The following is a 21,694-nucleotide window of genomic DNA, read 5'->3' as shown; positions in this document are numbered from 1 at the left end:
AGAGTCGTTGAAATCACCCGAACTCTCTCGTGAATCTACGACAGGTGAGTTGGATACTCCTGAGCCTATGCAGTTGGGAAGAACTCACAGAGGATGAATAATAACTGTTGTCTGTACTGTGGAGGGGCAGGACATTTTATTGCTATCTGCCCTATTAGGAAACCATTGTCTCTAGTGGGTACCAGTACTATGGTAAGTCAGACTGGGAGCTCCCTAATTCCCATCACCTGCACACCCCTTTTTGCTCTTGTGCTGTGGGGAGACCAATCTACGGCTCCCCGAGTTCTCATTGACTCTGGGGCTGATGAATGTCTTATGGATGCCACAAAAACTTTGGAGCTTGGTATTCTTGGAAGTCACCCATAGTACTGTGCCCGTTCAATTACGGGTTTCTGGTAACCACAGTGAGACAATAAAATTCCACCTCATCGCATCTCCCAATGTTCCGGTTGTGTTGGGATTTTCCTGGCTCCAAAAGCACAATCCTGTGATTGACTGGACCACAAGCTCCATCCTGGGTTGGAGTCCATTCTGCCATTCCCACTTCCTTCAAGCAGCACAGCCTTCCCCTAGTCGTCTTCCTCAGGAGGTTAGCAAGACTGTGGATGTCTCTCTTATGCCCACGGAATACCATGACCTCCTGGAAGTGTTTAGCAAGACACGTGCTACTTCCCTTCCCCCGCACCGTCCTTATGATTGTGCCATTGAACTTCTCGCAGGCACTACCACACCTCGGGGTGGGTTGCACTCTCTCTCCCGACCAGAGACCATTGCTATGGAGGAGTACATAGAGGAGTCTCTGGCCACTGGGGCCGTGCGTCCGTTTGCATCTCCTGCCAGAGCAGGGTTTTTCTTTGTGGAGAAGAAGGACGAGACCCTGTGCCCGTGCAATGACTACCGAGGACTTAACGATATCACTGTCAATAATCGTTACACCCTACCTTTCCTCTCCTCGGCGTTTGAACCTCCCCAGGGAGCTACCATGTTTTCCAAGTTGGACCATCGGAATGCCTGCTTTGGATACGCGAGGGGAATGAGTGGAAGACAGCCTTTAACACAGCCAGTGGACATTATGAGTACCAGGTCATGCCATTTGGACTCATGCCATTTGGACCAAACGCCCCGCTGTCTTCCAGGCTTTAGTCAATGATGTACTTCGGCCATGATAAACTGGTTTGTGTTAATCTACCTGGACGACATCCTGTTTTTTCCCCCCGATCTGCACAAGAACATGCACTCCATGTCAGATAGGTCCTTCAGCGCATCTTGGAGAACCAATTGTTTGTGAAAGCCGAGAAGTGTGAGTTCCACCACTCTTCTATCACCTTTCAGGGATATTTCACCGCTGAGGGCAATGTTTAGATGGATCCTGGAAAGGTGAAAGCAGTGGTGGATTGGCCTAAACCAACGTCCAGGGTGCAGTTGCAACAGTTTCTTGGTTTTGCAAACTTCTACCGCCGTTTCAATCGAGATTAAGGCACTCTGGTGGCCCCTCTCTCAGCACTCACCTCCCCCAAGGTACTGTTCAAATGGTATCCAGCTGTTGACAAAGCCTTTGTGGACCTGAAGCATCGGTTCACAACAGCACCCATCCTCATCCATCCGGACCCCTCGCATCAATTTGTGGTGGAAGTGGATGCTTTGGATGTTGGAGTGGGGGTCATCCTGTCCCAGCGATCTGCCCAGGACCAGAAGCTTCATCCCTGTGCTTTCCTGTTCCATCGTCTCAATCCTGCTGAGAGGAACAACGATGTTGGCAAATGAGAACTCCTGGTGGTGAAGATGGTGTTGGAGGAGTGGAGGCACTGGCTGGAAGGAGCAGAACAGCCATTCCTGGTCTGGACCAACCATAAAAACTTGGAATATCTCCGTTCAGCCAAGCGCCTCAACTCAAGGCAGGCCCGGTGGGCCCTCCTGTTTACCAGATTCAACTTTACAATTTTTTTACTAGTGTATACGCTAATCTACCGTCCAGGGTCTAAAAACCATTCTCCCTACCTCTTGCCTTGCTGCCACTGTGGATTGGGGTATTGAGAACCTGGTTCGCGAGGCGGAACGCTCCCAGCCTGGACCTGAAGGGGGCCGGGCTAACCGGCTGTTTGTTCTGAACCCAGTCCGGTCCCGGGCCCTGGAATGTCCCATCGTACACTAGCCTTCCTTCGACAACGTTTTTGGTGGCCCACAATGGTCCCTGACGTCTCTGCCTTTGTCACCGCATGCACTGTATGTGCTCAAAACAAGACGGCAAGCTCCTTCTGGCCTCCTGCAGCCACTACCGGTTCCTCATCGTCCCTGGTCTCATATATCTCTGGACTTTGTCACTGGGCTCCCTCCGTCTGATGGCAACACTGTCATTCTAACGGTAGTCGACTGGTTCTCCAAGGCCACCCATTTCATCCCTCTCCTCAAACTACATTCTGCCAAGGAGATGGCCCAGCGTATGGTGCAGCATGTCTTCCGGATCCATGGACTCCCGGTAGACATGTTCTCCGATCGGGATTCTCGTCTCAGTTCTGGAAGGCATTCTGCACCCTTATTGGGTCGTCGGCCAGCCTGTCATCCGGATTTCATCCCTAAACTAACGGTCAGTCGGAGCGAGCCAACCAAGACCTGGAGGCCACCTTAAGGTGCCTGGTCTCAACCAACCCCACCCCGTGGAGCCGTCAACTGGTTCTGCCACGGGACTCTCCCCTTTCGAGTGCTCCATGGGGTGTCAGCCTCCACTCTTCCCTGAACAAGAGCAGGAGGTCAGCGTACCCTCAGCCCAGATGTTTGTCCGCCGCTGTCGACGTACCTGGAGAAGAGCCAGGGCAGCTATTCTCAAGACCAACTCCATGATATCGTCGACAAGCGGACCGTCGTCGGACCCCAGCTCCCCGCTACCGCATTGGGCAGAGGGTATGGCTTTCCACTTGGGATCTGCCCCTTCGGGTAGAGTCCCGCAAGCTGTCTCCCCGGTTCATTGGTCCTTTTCCCATCTCCAGAGTTCTGAGTTCCACTGCTGTCCGTCTTGTGTCACCCCGTATCCTCCGTATTCACCCTACCTCTGACTTCCGGCGCCGACAGAGATGGCCGCCTCGCTTCGCGTTCCTATTTTTTTTTTTTACGTGTGTATTAATTACATTGGTACCCCAGGTAATCTTAAATTCCATTACATACAGTCGGGATGAACTACTGAATATAAGAGCAACTTCAATTCACCTTCATTACGACCAGGAATACGACTTTCCTGAAGCGGATCCTGTGTTCTGCCTTCCACCCAGGACAACGGATCGGATCCCAGCTGGCGACCCAAAACAACGACGCCGTAAAAGGGGCAAAGAAAGCGGTCTTCTGGTCAGGCTTCGGGGACGGGCACATCGCGCACCGCTCCCTAGCATACTACTCGCCAATGTCCAGTCTCTTGACAACAAGGTTGATGAAATCCGAGCAAGGGTAGCATTCCAGAGAGACATCAGAGATTGTAACGTTCTTTGCTTCACGGAAACATGGCTCACTCGAGACTCTATCGGAGTCGGTGCAGCCAGCTGGTTTCTTCACGCATCGCGCCGACAGAAACAAGCATCTTTCTGGTAAGAAGAGGGGCGGGGGGATAAGCCTTATGATTAACGAGACGTGGTGTGATCATAACAACATACAGGAACTCAAGTCCTTCTGTTCACCTGACTTAGAATTCCTCACAATCAAATGTCGACCCAAGCAGACACATCGATGGCCCTGAACAAACTTTATTTGACTCTATGTAAACTGGAAACCACATATCCTGAGGCTGCATTCATTGTAGCTGGGGATTTTAACAAGGATAATCTGAAAACAAGACTCCCTAAATTCTATCAGCATATCGATTGCGCAACCAGGGCTGGTAAAACCCTGGATCATTGTTATTCTAACTTCCGCGACGCATTTAAGGCCCTCCCCCGCCCTCCTTTCGGAGAAACTGACCACGACTCCATTTTGTTGCTTCCAGCCTACAGACAGAGACACACAGAGACACACAGAGACACACACACACACACACACACTAACCCCCATTCCCTTGTATAACTTTGTTAGTCTAATGGCTGGTGTTAGTCTAATGGCTGGGATGCCAGTGAGATGTTCAATTAGGAGATGTACAGAGTCAACTCCACATATGGCTTCCTTTCCATGTACATGGGAGTATCCTCCCCTAGTAATATATTATTTGCCTCTACAAGCACCCCATTTCCAACCAGAATACCTGTATTTATACTGGTATGCCTTATAGATAAGACCATGTCAATTTTCTCTCCTTCTCATGAATGAGACCGAGGACAACCCCCCAGTACCACCACCACGTCTCACTGAAGAATGATGAATGCAAAACTAAGCAGTACAATTACAGTACCATGTTCTAAGATAGAGAGTCGACATTAATGAGTTGTGCCGAGAGCAGGGGGTTCACGAGAGGAATGACAGACATATACTAATACATGATCACATACAACCATAACAGAGTTAATTAAGAATGTACCTTTCAGCTTCAATGGGAACTAATCCTTCAAAACTAACCTGCTCCACAAGCTAGCTTGAAATGTTGAGGATAGAGCCATCCAATTGGTACCTTTTGGGTAGCTCAAACTGTTGGTATGTTGTCAAGGAGGATGGTGTTGTGACGTTAGTACCATTAATGCAATGACGATTATTGTATCAAATAATTACATACCACATCAAATTATTGTGCGATTAAATTATTCATGTAACAATAAACTCATTAGCAATCTTGGGGCACCACGGAAAAAGTTTGTTTAATTAGTTAATTAGTTATCGTTATCATTTTTAGTCATCAATTTTTAATCATTATTATGTCATCAGTCTCATTCTGAACGTCATTGACTTCCATCCATTAATTATCATTATTACCTCATCAGCCTCATTCTGAACATTGTTGACTTCCATCCATTAATTATGATTTACCTCATCAGTCTCATTCTGAACATCATTGACTTCCATCCATTAATTATAATTTACCTCAACAGTCTCATTCTGAACGTTGTTGACGCCCATCCATTAATTATAATTTACCTCAGTCTTATTCTGAACATTGTTGACTTCCATCCATTAATTATCAATATCACCTCATCAGTCTCATTCTGAACGTTGTTGACTTCCATCCATTAATTATCAATATCACCTCATCAGTCTCATTCTGAACGTTGTTGACTTCCATCCATTAATTATAATTGACCTCATCAGTCTCATTCTGAACATTGTTGACTTCCATAGATATTTTTGTCAGATGTTACTATGGATAACTGAAGTATAATTACAAGCATTTCATAAGTGTCAAAGGCTTTTATTGACAATTACATGAAGTTGATGCAAAGAGTCAATATTTGCAGTGTTGAGCCTTCTTTTTCAAGACCTCTGCAATCTGCCCTGGCATGCTGTCAATTAACTTCTGGGCCAGCCCATTCTTGCATAATCAATGCTTGGAGTTTGTCCGAATTTGTGGGTTTTTGTTTGTCCACCCGCCTCTTGAGGATTGATCACAAGTTCTCAATGGGATTAAGGTTTGGGGAGTTTCCTGGCCATAGACCCAAAATATCGATGTTTTGTTCCCCGAGCCACTTAGTTATCACTTTTGCATTATGGCAAGGTGCTCCATCATGCTGGAAAAGGCATTGTTCATCACCAAACTGTCCCTGGATGGTTGGAAGAAGTTGCTCTCGGAGGATGTGTTGGTACCATTCTTTATTCATGGCTGTGTTCTTCGGCAAAATTGTGAGTGAGCCCACTCCCTTGGCTGAGAAGCAACCCCACACATGAATGGTCTCATGATGCCTTACTGTTGGCATGACACAGGACTGATGGTAGCGCGCACCTTGTCTTCTCCGGACAAGCTTTTTTTCCGGATGCCCCAAACAATCGGAAAGGGGATATATCAGAGAAAAGGACTTCACCTCAGTCCTCAGCAGTCCAATCCCTGTACCTTTTGCAGAATATCAGTCTGTCCCTGATGTTTTTCCTGTAGAGAAGTGGCTTCTTTACTGCCCTTCTTGACACCAGGCCATCCTCCAAAATTCTTCACCTCACTGTGCGTGCACTCACACTTGCCTGCTGCTATTCCTGAGCAAGCTCTTTACTGGTGGTGCCCTGATCAACTTTAGGAGACGGTCCTGGTGCTTGCTGGACTTTCTTGGGCGCCCTGATGCCTTCTTCACAACAATGCAATGATACGTCTCTATTGGACTAACCTTATATGACGGCTTGTTAGACAATGATACGTCTCTATTGGACTAACCCGATATGACGGCTTGTTAGACAATGATACATCCCTATTGGACTAACCCGATATGACGGCTTATTAGACAATGATACGTCCCTATTGGACTAACCCGATATGACTGCTTGTTGGACAATGATACGTCCCTATTGGACTAACCCGATATGACGGCTTGTTAGACAATGATACGTCCCTATTGGACTAACCCGATATGATGGCTTGTTAGACAATGATACGTCCCTATTGGACTAACCCGATATGAAAGCTTGTTAGACAATGATACCTCCCTAGTGGACTAACCTGATATGACGGCTTGTTAGACAATGATACGTCCCTATTGGACTAACTCGATATGACGGCTTGTTAGACAATGATACGTCCCTACTGGACTAACCCGATATGACGGCTTGTTAGACAATGATACGTCCCTATTGGACTAACCCGATATGACGGCTTGTTAGACAATGATACGTCCCTACTGGACTAACCCGATATGACGGCTTGTTAGACAATGATACGTCCCTATTGGACTAACCCGATATGACGGCTTGTTAGACAATGATACGTCCCTATTGGACTAACCCGATATGACGGCTTGTTAGACAATGATACGTCCCTACTGGACTAACCCGATATGATGGCTTGTTAGACAATGATACGTCCCTATTGGACTAACCCGATATGATGGCTTGTTAGACAATGATACGTCCCTATTGGACTAACCCGATATGACGGCTTGTTAGACAATGATACGTCCCTATTGGACTAACCCGATATGACGGCTTGTTAGACAATGATACGTCCCTACTGGACTAACCCGATATGATGGCTTGTTAGACAATGATACGTCCCTATTGGACTAACCTGATATGACGGCTTGTTAGACAATGATACGTCCCTATTGGACTAACCCGATATGACGGCTTGTTAGACAATGATACGTCCCTATTGGACTAACCCGATATGACGGCTTGTTAGACAATGATACGTCCCTACTGGACTAACCCGATATGATATGGCTTGTTAGACAATAAAAGGGGGGGGGAGAAAGAGCGGGAGATGAAGAGACAAAGGAATTCAACTATCGTACATACAGTTGAATAATCCGCTCATTGTAAATATGGATATTTCTACAAAAGAAATGATCCTCTTTTTTTGCTGTGCTATTGAGTATCATTTTGGCATTGAGTATTGTGAGACTAAACCTGGTATTACCTAGTCCAATTCTGGTATCGTGACAGCACTATTGTAATGTGAGAGTGTGTTTTTGTATCTGACCTGTAGCAGTAAGGTACTCACGTGTGTGTGTGTGTGTGTGTTAGCTACCTGTAGCAGTGAGGTGCTGTTCTCGCGGGGCAGTCCTCTGTGTGTGTCCAATCTAGCCCCTTGGAGGAGAAACAGGGCTCTGGTGTCTGGGTCTCCCCACACCTCAGCCTCCTGTAGACCCTCCTTCAACAGCTTGGTGGCCTCCACACTGCTGTCCATACCTACGCACACACACACACACACACACACACACACACACACACACACACACACACACACACACACACACACACACACACACACACACACACACACACACACACACACACACACACACACACACACACACACACACACACACAGGATAGTGTAAGACACACACATACCTAAATGTAACCTGTCCTGCCTTTTTTAAGATACATATAAGCATTCGGAAAGTTTTCAGACCCAAGACCTTTCCCACATTTTGTTATGTCATTTCCCCCCCTCATCAACCTTTACAATACCAATACCCACCCCATAATAACAAAGCAAAAACTGGTTTGTAGAATTTGGTTTGTAGAATTTATAAAAATACAAAACTGAATGTATTCAGACCCTTTACTCAGTACTTTGTTGAAGCACCTTTGGCAGCAATTACAGCCTTGAGTCTTCTTGGGTATGACGCTACAAGCTTGACATACCTGTATTTTGGGAGTTTCTCCCATTCTCCGCTGTTGATCCTCTCAAGCTCTGTCAGGTTGGATGAGGAGCATCGCTGCACCACCATGCTTCACTGTAGGGATGGTGCCAAGTTTCCTCCAGAAGTGACGCTTGCCATTCAGGCCAAAGAGTTCACACTTGGTTTCATCAGACCAGAGAAAATTGTTTCTCATGGTCTGAGTCCTTTAGAGACCTTTTGGCAAACACCAAGTGGGATGTCATGTGCCTTTTACTGAGGAGTGGTTTCCATCTGGTCACTCTACCATAAAGGCCTGATTGGTGAAGTGCTGCAGCGTTGGTTGACCTTCTGGAAGGTTCTCCACAGAGGAACTTGGGTTTTTGGTCACCTCCCTGACCAAGGCCCTTCTCCCCAATTGCTCAGTTTGGCCCGCCGGCCAGCTCTATGAAGAGTCTTGGTGGTTCCAAACTTCTTCCATTTAAGAATGATGGAGGCCACTGTGTTCTTGTGGACCTTCAATGCTGCATAAATGTTTTGGTACCCTTCCCCAGATCTGTGCCTCGACACAATCCTGTCTCTGAGCTCTACGGACAATTCCTTTGACCTCATGGCTTGGTTTTTGCTCTGCACTGTCAACTGTGGGACCTTATATAGACATGTGTGTGCCTTTCCAAATCATGTCCAATCAATTAAATTTATCAAGTTGTAGAAACATCTCAAGGATGATCAATGGAAACAGGATGCACCTGAGCTCAATTTCTAGACTCATAGCAAATGGTCTGAATATTTACGTAAATATGTTTTTTATATTTTTAATGTAAACATTCGTTTTTGCTTTGTTATTATGGGGTATTGTGTAAAGGTTAATGAGGGGGAAACATTATGTAATCCATTTTTAGAAAAAAACTCTAATGTAACAAAATGTGGAAAAGGTGAAGGGGTCTGAATACTTTCCGAATGCATTGTATTTAGGGGGAAATGTACCATGTACCATACACATACAGAGCAACAATAGAATAAAATAAAGAGTTGGAGTGTAAGTCGATATGAGGTGCAGGGCTTGACATTCACTTTTTTAGCCACTAGTAATATCTCCTGCCGTTGTGGCCCTGAGAAAGACACTCCCCACAAAGTAAAATACTGCAGTAATAGGTTACTGTATCAAACACGTGTGGTCGTCAACTCTCCATCTGAAGAGCTACTGGGTGTCCAGGCTTTTAACCCAACCCTGCTCAAACAAACCAGTCAGTTTATCAAGGTGCTGTTGAGCAGCTCATTTTTTACAATGTGGTGTGTTTGAGCAGGACTGGAGCAAAAGCCTGCACACCCAGTAGCTCTCCTGGAGGATGGTTGGCCTACTTTTTTTTTTTTATACTTTTGTTTTTATAAAATAATTCCCTCATTCAATGAATCAGGGATTAAATGGCCACAGTGGGCGAGGTAGCTAACTAAGATATTGATCTATTTTGTAAGGCTAAAATATTCAGTGTTCAGGGGAGATGATGACAGCATAGGAGTTTGGCTACTTCTCAATTAGGCTATTCTAATAATATTATTTGAACTTTGTCAGAATTACATGGCCAGTATTGAATAGAGGAGAATCCTAGACAATTTTGAGCACTTGAGAGACGGTTTTAAAACCGGAGTATGCAGCATTGGCTTCATCAACTGTGCAACCATATGAACTGTGTGCTTGCCATTTGGGGTTGTACTTCAACACCCGTATAAACTGTGTGCTTGCCATTTGGGGTTGTACTTCAACACCCGTATAAACTGTGTGCTTGCCATTTGAGGTTGTACTTCAACACCCGTATAAACTGTGTGCTTGCCATTTGGGGTTGTACTTCAACACCCGTATAAACTGTGTGTTGGCCATTTGCGGTTGTACTCGAACACCCGTATCAACTGTGTGTTGGCCATTTGGGGTTGTACTTCAACACCCGTATCAACTGTGTGTTGGCCATTTGCTGTTGTACTTCAACACCCGTATCAACTGTGTGTTGGCCATTTGCGGTTGTACTTCAACACCCGTATCAACTATGTGTTGGCCATTTGCGGTTGTACTTCAACACCCATATCAACTGTGTGTTGGCCATTTGCGGTTGTACTTCAACACCTGTATCAACTGTGTGTTGGCCATTTGGGGTTGTACTTCAACACCCGTATAAACTGTGTGCTTGCCATTTGAGGTTGTACTTCAACACCCGTATAAACTGTGTGCTTGCCATTTGGGGTTGTACTTCAACACCCGTATAAACTGTGTGTTGGCCATTTGCGGTTGTACTCGAACACCCGTATCAACTGTGTGTTGGCCATTTGGGGTTGTACTTCAACACCCGTATCAACTGTGTGTTGGCCATTTGCTGTTGTACTTCAACACCCGTATCAACTGTGTGTTGGCCATTTGCGGTTGTACTTCAACACCCGTATCAACTATGTGTTGGCCATTTGCGGTTGTACTTCAACACCCATATCAACTGTGTGTTGGCCATTTGCGGTTGTACTTCAACACCTGTATCAACTGTGTGTTGGCCATTTGGGGTTGTACTTCAACACCCGTATCAACTGTGTGTTGGCCATTTGCGGTTGTACTTCAACACCCGTATCAACTGTGTGTTGGCCATTTGCGGTTGTATTTCAACACCTGTTTCAACTGTGTGTTGGCTATTTGCGGTTGTACTTCAACACCTGTATCAACTGTGTGTTGGCCATTTGCGGTTGTACTCGAACACCCGTATCAACTGTGTGTTGGCCATTTGGGGTTGTACTTCAACACCCGTATCAACTGTGTGTTGGCCATTTGCTGTTGTACTTCAACACCCGTATCAACTGTGTGCTGGCTATTTGCGGTTGTACTTCAACACCTGTATCAACTGTGTGTTGGCCATTTGCGGTTGTACTCGAACACCCGTATCAACTGTGTGTTGGCCATTTGGGGTTGTACTTCAACACCCGTATCAACTGTGTGTTGGCCATTTGCTGTTGTACTTCAACACCCGTATCAACTGTGTGTTGGCCATTTGCGGTTGTACTTCAACACCCGTATCAACTATGTGTTGGCCATTTGCGGTTGTACTTCAACACCCATATCAACTGTGTGTTGGCCATTTGCGGTTGTACTTCAACACCCGTATCAACTGTGTGTTGGCCATTTGCGGTTGTACACGCGTGCCGGTGGAAAGTTATTTTACGACATCAGACATGACAATGACATTAATACATGCTACACGCTAAATAGTTAACCTGCCAAACTACACAATATGTTTTGAATTGGCTGTTGCACAATGTCTCTCGCTCTCTCTCTCCTCTGACAACACCCACTGGCACACACGCAGGTGATGTACACCATGACTTTTCCAGGGTTGTCATTGCTGACCACAAATGTGCTATAACTGTACAAATAACTCAATAACTAGCAATGAATATCAAACAATGTGCACACGCAGCTAAGCTGGCTTTGATCTCAAAACTAATCTCGCGACTGCATGATTGAAAGACCGCTTCTGCCTGTCAATGCATGCCCACAATAATTAACACATCGCATCCGGAGGACACTTTGTGTCACGCCTTGGTCATTGTATTTTGTGTTTTCGTTATATATTTGGTCAGGCCAGGGTGTGACAGGGGTTTGTGTGTTGTGTTTCGTATTGGGGTTTGTAGGATTTGGGATCGCGGCTGATTAGGGGTGTTGTATAGGCTTGGCTGCCTGAGGCGGTCCTCAATCAGCAGTCAGGTGCTTCTCGTTGCCTCTGATTGGGAACCGTATTTAGGTAGCCTGAGTTCGCTCTGTCTTTCGTGGGTGATTGTTCCTGTCTCTGTGTAGTTTCACCAGATAGGCTGTAATAAGTTTCTCGTTCCGTTTGTTGTTTTGTATTTATTAAGTTATTTCATGTATCGTCGTTTATTTCATTAAAGATCATGATTAACCACCACGCTGCATTTCGGTCCGACTCTCTTTCGACAAACGAAGAACGCCGTTACACTTTGATCCAATTCTGATCGGTGTATCCTAATTATTTGATATTGCGATTTTTGCGTGATTTTTTTCACTTGTCCATTCGGACAACTTAAATCTATAATCTGCTTGTTCGCCTTTTTTTGTATATATATTTTTTTACTTGCCCTGGGTAAGAGGACAAGCGTTAATATCAACACATACACACAAGTACCTGGGTAGATGGCAGTGCCAGGGATGTGTGCGACCAGACTGCGTACCACAGCCAGTCTACAGCGGAGCCACAGAGCCCGTTCCATCCTCTCTCTGGCCTCTACTACCTGGGGACAGTCACCTGGCTGTGGACTGGGGGCATGGTGCTCAGCCTCCCTCATACCGCCCTGGGGAGGGTATTCACACACACACACACACACACACACACACACACACACACACACACACACACACACACACACACACACACACACACACACACACACACACACACACACACACACACACACACACACACACACACACACACACACACACACACACACACACACACCTCTAGGTCTTGGCTGGGTCTGATTGGCAGGGGGAATATGAGGAACCAAATTTCCCAAATGGTCATGACATGACGTAAAACCAAAATAAAATGACTTTCTTTTTGTTAGTCAAAAGACAATTCTGAAAACTCTAGCTATGCAAAAAGCATTTTGTGGTACAGTTAAGAGAGGTAATTACAAGGTGATTGTAGGTACCTGTTCACTCTTAGGTCTGGACTGTCTTCTGAGGGAGGAGGAGAGGGGTCTGTGGACAGGGGAGGGGCTTCCCCTCAGAGTGATGGGAGAGTTCTGGAGCAGACTCATAGCAGACACTGCCATGTCAGCACTGCAAAGAATAAACAGACAGAATTTTGATAGATGGGTGGATGGATGGAGGAATGTATGGATGAATACAAACACATTTATACACAAGATACAGTCCTTTACCTCACCTGTAAGCGGTTTTGCCTTGCTGCAGGTAGAGGTTAGACAGTAGCAGGTAGGTGTCTATAGCCAGCTCCAGTTCCTCAGGGTCAGAGTGGAGCTGAGAGGAAAGACAGAGCTGCAGCTGGGGACTCAGGAGACGACACACCTCTCTTAGCAGTAACGCCTACAGGAGAGAAGAGAGGTTAAGAAAATGCAAGTTATACTTTAGCATTTTAACAGATGCTCTTTTCCACAGTGACTTCAGGCTGAATCAATCAGATATGCCATTCTTAAGAGTAAACATTTAAAAATGACTTTAAAAAACATGAATAGTGGATGGTTTGGTGGATGTCACCTAATGTGGAGTGCAAAAGGTTCTAAAACTATGAAAAGGAAAAATCCAAGAAGGCAGAGATGCAAATATATACTTAAATGAATCCATCTTCGGAAGAATACAAAAAAGGTGAAAGTGCTAAACAAATGTCACCTAATGACTTTCTATTTCACCTAATGTACACTCTACAGAGAGACACACACCTTGAATTTGCTGAGGGTGAGCTTGTCTTTCTGGGGGTCAATGTGCAGTCCTTTGGGCTCCCTGGTCTTCCTGGTAGGGGAGCCACTGTGTGATTTGTCACTGTCACTATCCCTCTCTCCGGGGGGAGAGTTAGGGATACCTGGGGTACTGGATGTTCTCCTCACAACACTGCAACGCACCGCCCCATCTGAGATATCTGGAGAATATCAACAAACATTATTATACAGTCCTACTGTGCATCACCCTGCCATAGCTGTTCAGAACTGTTAATCAAAAGTCTTCAATCTCCTTCATGTCCCTGACTAGCAGTGGGATGTGAAGAAGATAGACACAAACAAACATTAGGGGGGAAATGTCCACAAGTTCATTCTAATGAAAATATACTGATGAAAGAGTTAAGTGGAATGATTTTCTGAACTCTTGATTTATCAGTATTGTATTGTGTCATTTATTTGTATATACACTGGACAAAAATATAAACTCAACATGTAAAGTGTTGGTATCATGTTTCATGAGCTGAACTAAAAGGTCCCTGAAACGTTCCACCCAAACAAGAAGCTAATTTCTCAGGTTTTGTGCACAAATTTGTTTCATCCCTGTTAGTGAGCAGTTCTCCTTTGCTAAGATAATCCATCCGCCTGACAGGTGTGGCATATCAAGAAGCTGATTAAACAGCATGATCATTACACAGGTGCACCTTGTGCTGGGGACAATAAAAGGCCACACTAAAATGTGCACACAACAATGTAACAGATGTCTCAAGTTTTGAGGTAGTGTGCAATTGGCATGCTGACTGCAGGAATGGCCACCAGAGCTGTTGCCAGAGAATTTAATGTTAATTTCTCTACCATAAGCCGTCTCCAATGTTGTTTTAGAGAATTTGGCTGTTCGTCCAACCGGCCTCACAACCGCAGACCACGTGTAACCATGCCAGCCCAGGACCTCCTCATCCGGCTTCTTCACCTGCGGGATCATCTGAGACCAGCCACCTGGACAGCTGATGAAACTGTGGGTTTGCAAAACTGAAGAATTTCTGCACAAACTGTCAGAAACTGTCTCAGCTGTGTGCTCATCGTCCTCACCAGAGTCTTGACCTGACTGCAGTTTGGCTTCATAACCGACTTTAATGGGCAAATGCTCACCTTTTTGATGGCCACTGGCACACTGGAGAAGTGTGCTCTCCACAGATTAATCTCAGTTTCAACTGTATCGGGCAGATAATGTGTATGGCGTTGTGTGGGCGAGCGGTTTGCTGATGTTAACTTTGTGAAACGAGTGCCCTATGGTGGCGGTGGGGTTATGGTATAAGCAGGCATAAACTACGGACAACGAACACAATTGTATTTTATCGATGGCAATTTGAATGCAGAGAGATACCGTGATGAGATCCTGAAGCCCATGGTCGTGCCATTAATCTGCCTCCCTCACTTCATGTTTCAGCATGAAATCCAGAGAGTAGGGCCTAATTAAATTATTTAAATGGTCTGATTTCCTTCTACGAACTGTAACTCAGTAAAATCTTAGAAATTGTTGCAATTATATTTCTGTTCACTGTATATAGATAGGTATAGTGTAATTGTTGTTTATTGATGTGTTCATGCAGGACTAATCTTCAAGAGACTGTGGTCTTAGCATACTTCACTCCCTGCTTAAACGAAGGTTAAAAAAAGAAATCTGGAGGAAAAAACATCTGTTAGAGTACTATATTGTTACCTTGAGGTTCAGGCAGGGAGTGTATGGTGGAGCTGAGGGCCAGTATGAGCTGTACTCTGGCCAGGGTGAGACGCCTGCTCAGTCTGGAGCCATACAGAACACTGGCCTCTGTGCCCAGACGACGGTTCACTAAGTCCTCCAGGGCCTGAACATAGGATACAGATAAACAATTGTGAGAGCAAAATTGCAAGATTATGTTATAATGCTGTAATTGCATCAAATGGTTGTTTTATGCAACAGAACAAGTGGTTGTTAGAACGCTCATCTGTGTGTGTTCTACTAAGGATGGGCCTCTGGAAGATTTACCATGTCTTTGGGTGATACCGCATTCCAGAGCATGAGTTAATGTTTCTGTTCTATATGGTACCAGGGAGACATGACTCCAGGGCCAGACCCTGGTCTGTACAATGAAAGATAACTGTTTTTACAGCAGATACTGCCTGCTGTGAATTATAAGTATCTTTCATACAAATCTTAACCTTGTGACCCATTCTATATATCTGTTGTGTGTCATGTAGACTGAAGGAGGATGGACTTTACTATACAATTCTGTGGCTCAAACCAGCTGGTTGAGTTCTCAGTGATCCCCCCCCAGGGGTGATATAAAAGTCTGTGGCTCAAACCAGCTGGTTGAGTTCTCAGTGATCACCTCCAGGGGTGATATAAAAGTCTGTGGCTCAAACCAGCTGGTTGAGTTCTCAGTGATCACCTCCAGCGGTGATTACTGACCAGCTCCATTACTGCAGTAAACCAGCTGGTTGAGTTCTCAGTGATCACCTCCAGCGGTGATTACCGACCAGCTCCATTACTGCAGTAAACCAGCTGGTTGAGTTCGCAGTGATCGCCTCCAGCGGTGATTACCGACCAGCTCCATTACTGCAGTAAACCAGCTGGTTGAGTTCGCAGTGATCGCCTCCAGCGGTGATTACCGACCAGCTCCATTACTGCAGTAAACCAGCTGGTTGAGTTCTCAGTGATCGCCTCCAGCGGTGATTACCGACCAGCTCCATTACTGCAGTAATTACATAATAAAGTTAGATGTTTTTAAAGAAATCTAAGAGTCTCTCCTTTTGATTACAATAATTCCACCACACAATCAAACATACACACACACACTACCATCAGATACATACACTACAATAAGATACTCACTAAAATCAGATACATACACTACCATCAGGGGTTAAATTTGGCCGGGTCCCGCCGGGGCTGAGACGCGGCTCCTATGATCCAAATGAGAGCCATGCGGAGCAGAGACCTGGTACCTTTGATTTTGCGAATTTTTAATTATCTAGTGTAAGATTGTTTTCCACATTTACTTTTCCTCAGCCAACAATATAAGAAGGTAACAGCAACCCCATAGTAGAATAGTTTACCTATTCAATTGGCCAGCTTGTCGCATTCTGTGTGGAAACGTGTAGGAGCAACAACGACTCAGCCGTGAAGTGTTAAGCCACAAAAGCTCTCATAATAGGACCACCGAGTGCTCAAGTGCATATCGGGTAAAAGTTGTCTGTACTCGGTTGCAACACTCCTGCAGTCAGCAGGAGAGGACACTATGCTCATGGAACTGGAGGAACGCGTTCAGGAACAAGCGAGGGAGCTTGACGTTATCAGCTCCGTCATGGATCACATTGTCATGAAAATGGATCGCTGGGAGAGACAGGGAGTTTCTCCAGCGCCACCACCACCACAACCGGAATCTCCCGTAAACATTTTTTCCTCTCCGGAATCTAAGATCAATTTATCCCTACCTACGGGATACAACAGAGATACTGCCGGCTGCCAGGGTTTCCTCCTTAAACTGAACTTGTATCTAGCCACGGCCTCCCCAGTACCATCTGACCGTGAGAAGAGTTACGCCCTCGTCTCATGCCTCACCGGGAAAGCCCTGGAATGGGCCAGCGCTGTGTGTAGTAGGGAGGATGCGGCGCTGGACCATTTTGAGGAGTTCACCCGCCAATTCCGGATAGTATTCGATCACCCACCTGAAGGCAAAGCAGCGGGTGAGCTTCTCTATCATCAGATTTAGCTTGCTTATATAGGCCGAGTACTACCTGTTTGCTGTAATGGGTGGGAGAACCAAACTATTTCTGTATGGATATTTGCTTTGTGCACAGAGACATTGTCATGCTGAAACAGGAAAGGGCCTTCCCCAAACTTTTGCCACAAAGTTGGAAGTACAGAATCGTCTAGAATGTCATTGTAGGCAGTAGCGTTAAGATTTCCCTGCAACTAAGGGGCCTAGCCCGAACCATGAAAAACAGCACCATTATTCCTCCTCCACCAAACTTTACAGTTGGCATTATGCATTTGCTAAGGTAGCGCTCTCCTGTTATCCGCCAAACCGAGATTAGTCCGTCGGATGATTCATCACTACAAAGAATGCATTTGCACTGCTCCAGAGTCCAATGGCGATGAGCTTTACACCACTGTAGCTGACACTAGGCATTGTGCATGGTGACCTTAGGCTTGTGTGCGGCTGCTCAACCATGGAAACCCATTTTATGAAGCTCCCAATGAACAGTTATTGTGCTGACGTTGCTTCCAGAGGCAGTTTGGAATCGGTAGTGAGTGTTGCAACCGAGTACAGACAACTTTTACCCGATATGCACTTGAGCACTCAGTGGTCCTATTATGAGAGCTTTTGTGGCTTAACACTTCACGGCTGAGTCGTTGTTGCTCCTACACGTTTCCACTTCACAATAACAGCACTTACAGATGACGGGGGCAGCTCTAGCAGTGCAGAAATTTTACAAACTGACCTGTTGGAAAGGTGGCATCCTATGAAGGTGCCACGTTGAAAGTCAGAGCTCTTCAGATAGGCTATTCTACTGCCAATGTTTGTCTATGGCGATTACATTGCTGTGTACTTGATTGTATACACCTGTCAGCAATGGGTGTGGCTGAAACAGCCAAATCCACTAATTTGAAGGGGTGTACACATTCTTTTGTATATATAGCGTATTTTATAGATACATATAACTACATTTCAGTGGTGTAAAGTACTTAAGTAAAAAATACTTTAAAGTACAACTTAAGTATTTTTTTTGGGGGGGGGGGGGGGGGGTATCTGTACTATTTTTGGCAAAAAGAAAATAATGTACTTTTTACCCCATACATTTTCCCTGACACCCAAAAGTACATTTTGAAATTGTCCAATTCACACACTGGTCATCCCTACTGCATCTGATCTGGCAGACTCACTAAACACAAATGCTTGGTTTGTATATTATGTCTGATTAAATATATATATATATATTTGCCGTCTGGTTTGCTTAATATAAAGATTTTGAAATTATTTATACTTTTACCTTTGATACTTTAGTACATTTTAGCAATTCCATTTACTTTTGATACTGTTAAGTATTTTACTGGGTGACTAACTTTTACTTAAGTAATTTTCTAATTTTCTAAGTAAAGGTATCTTTACCTTTACTCAAGTATGACAATTTAGTTATTTTTCCACCACTGCTACATTTTAGATGAGACAACAATGGCGAATTGGAGAAAAGGAGATAAGAGGAAAAGATCGATCTTATTGGGGGACTGAACCCAAAGAAGTCGAAGCCAATTTTAAGTAAAGATGATCATTCTGGACTACCGTCAATCACGTATCCCGACATTTCTAATTAACTTGTTAATATTATATCCGCCTATTCTTCACAAGAACTGAAGGCCTACAAGTCACTGGATTCCTCCAACTATTTTAACTGTGGATGGGATAGCGACATCAATCACTTTGACCCACCAACACCAGCATCAGACCATGTTGTTGTGACAGCTAAGGTACTGTAAGTAACGTTAGCCAGCAAACATGACTGGACGAGTAGTCTGCAGATAGATAGCTACTGTAGTATTCACTTGGATAGTTATTCTTGAAGCTCTATCTAAATTTAGACTGTATTTCATTGTGCCAAATGAAAAACAGCTTTGAAATAAAGCATGTTATGTCCAGGTACTGAGCTATATGATAATCATAATGTGGTGGCTAGGGGGCTTGTTTGTTCTTGTTGCTGTTTTAGCTAGCTAGCCACTTGACATTTTTCTTTAGGAAGCACACACATACAGTCGTGGCCAAAAGTTTTGAGAATAACACAAATATAAATTTTCACAAAGTCTGATGCCTCAGTTTGTATGATGTCAATTTGCATCTTTTTTTATTTTTATTTTACCTTTATTTTACTAGGCAAGTCAGTTAAGAACAAATTCTTATTTTCAATGACGGCCTAGGAACAGTGGGTTAACTGCCTGTTCAAGGGCAGAACGACAGATTTTGTACCTTGTCAGCTCGGGGATTTGAACTTGCAACCTTTCGGTTACTAGTCCAATGCTCTAACCACTAGGCTACACTGCCGCCCCATATACTCCAGAATGTTATGAAGTGTGATCAGATGAATTGCAATTAATTGCAAACTCCCTCTTTGGCATGCAAATGACCTAAATACACAAAATATTTCCACTGCATTTCAGCCCTGCCACAAAAGGACAGCTGACATCATGTCAGTGATTCTCTCATTAACACAGGTGAGAGTGTTGACGAGGACAAGGCTGGAGATCACTCTGTCATGCTGATTGAGTTCGAATAACAGACTGGAAGCTTCAAAAGGAGGGTGGTGCTTGGAATCATTGTTCTTCCTCTGTCAACCATGGTTACCTGCAAGGAAACATGTGCCGTCATCATTGCTTTTTTGCACAAAAATGGCTTCACAGGCAAGGATATTGTTGCCAGTAAGATTGCACCTAAATCAACCATTTATCGGATCATCAAGAACTTCAAGGAGAGCAGTTCAATTGTTGTGAAGAAGGCTTCAGAGCGCCCAAGAAAGTCCAGCAAGCACCAGGACCATCTCCTAAAGTTGATTCAGCTGCGGGATCGGGGCACCACCAGTAAAGAGCTTGCTCAGGAATAGCAGCAGGCAAGTGTGAGTGCACGTACAGTGAGGTGAAGAATTTTGGAGGATGGCCTGGTGTCAAGAAGGGCAGCAAAGAAGCCACTTCTCTACAGGAAAAACATCAGGGACAGATTGATATTCTGCAAAAGGTACAGGGATTGGACTGCTGAGGACTGGGGTGAAGTCATTTTCTCTGATGAATCCCCTTTCCGATTGTTTGGGGCATCCGGAAAAAAGCTTGTCCGGAGAAGACAAGGTGAGAGCTACCATCAGTCCTGTGTCATGCCAACAGTAAAGCATCCTGAGACCATTCATGTGTGGGGTTGCTTCTCAGCCAAGGGAGTGGGCTCACTCACAATTTTGCCGAAGAACACAGCCATGAATAAAGAATGGTACCAACACATCCTCCGAGAGCAACTTCTCCCAACCATCCAGGAACAGTTTGGTGACGAACAATGCCTTTTCCAGCATGATGGAGCACCTTGCCATAAGGCAAAAGTGATAACTAAGTGGCTCGGGGGACAAAACATCAATATTTTGGGTTCATTGCCAGGAAACTCCCCAGACCCTAATCCCATCCCTAATCCCTTCATGTAATTGTCAATAAAAGCCTTTGACACTTATGAAATGCTTGTAATTATACTTCAGTATTCCATAGTAACATCTGACAAAAATATCTAAAGACACTGAAGCAGCAAACTTTGTGGAAATTAATATTTGTGTCATTCTCAACTTTTGGCCACGACTGTACACACACACAAAACACTCCTTTGTACCTAGTAAGCTAGGTCTATTCCAAATAGTCTTGAATGTTAGTTATTGTTACTCCTGCTCCTACTCCCCCTCGCTCGAGTGCGCCAGGCTGCCCATCACTACGCACACGTCACCTGCGTTACGCGCATCAGCGCTTCATTGGACTCACCTGTGCACCTTCATGTTTTGATTGCATTCCCTATATTGGTTTGTTCCATCCCCGTGTCAGCATTGATGTCGTTATTTTTCCCCTGTCCATACGCTGTCCTTGTCCTGTTTCATGTTCGTTGTTTATTAAATGTTCGCTCCCTGTATTTGCTTCTCGTCTCCCAGCGTCTGTACTTACAGAATGCTGACACCACAATTTGAAGCATCAAATTCAGTTTTTTGTTATGTTTGTGACGTCGGGTCCGGGTGCCGCTGCTGATAGAACCGGGGGTACCTCAGCTGGCTCATCGGGCTTCCACGCCTAAGCTGTCTCGAAGTTTCCTTGCCTCGGTTGGCTCTGTAGGCTCCCACACCACATCATGCCTTAGCCGGCTCGTCGGGCTCCCACGCCTCACCCGGCTCGTCGGGCTCCCACACCACATCACGCCTTAGCCGGCCCGTAGGGCTCCCACACCTCAGCCGGCCCGTCGGGCTCGCCCACATGGGACGCCGGAATGCGCCCCTAGGGGGGAGGTACTGTCACGCCTGCTCCCCCTCCCTGGTGCTTG

General features: G+C 45.2%; 1 protein-coding gene across 1 annotated transcript in view; it reads right to left on the bottom strand.

The window, feature by feature from the left end:
* cfap54 (cilia and flagella associated 54) overlaps positions 1-21,694 on the bottom strand; it is a 139,623-nt gene that overhangs the window by 16,001 nt on the left and 101,928 nt on the right. The window contains exons 48-53 of the mRNA XM_020452271.2: positions 15,331-15,475; positions 13,617-13,813; positions 13,106-13,263; positions 12,870-12,999; positions 12,341-12,506; positions 7,571-7,731 (exon numbers count right to left, since the gene is read on the bottom strand). Of these exons, the coding sequence (XP_020307860.2) occupies positions 7,571-7,731; positions 12,341-12,506; positions 12,870-12,999; positions 13,106-13,263; positions 13,617-13,813; positions 15,331-15,475 (957 nt within the window). The remainder of the gene's footprint in view (positions 1-7,570; positions 7,732-12,340; positions 12,507-12,869; positions 13,000-13,105; positions 13,264-13,616; positions 13,814-15,330; positions 15,476-21,694) is intronic.

This window comes from Oncorhynchus kisutch, linkage group LG19, assembly GCF_002021735.2.
Source record: "Oncorhynchus kisutch isolate 150728-3 linkage group LG19, Okis_V2, whole genome shotgun sequence".
NCBI lineage: Eukaryota > Metazoa > Chordata > Actinopteri > Salmoniformes > Salmonidae > Oncorhynchus > Oncorhynchus kisutch.
This window is presented reverse-complemented; position numbering and strand designations above follow the sequence as displayed.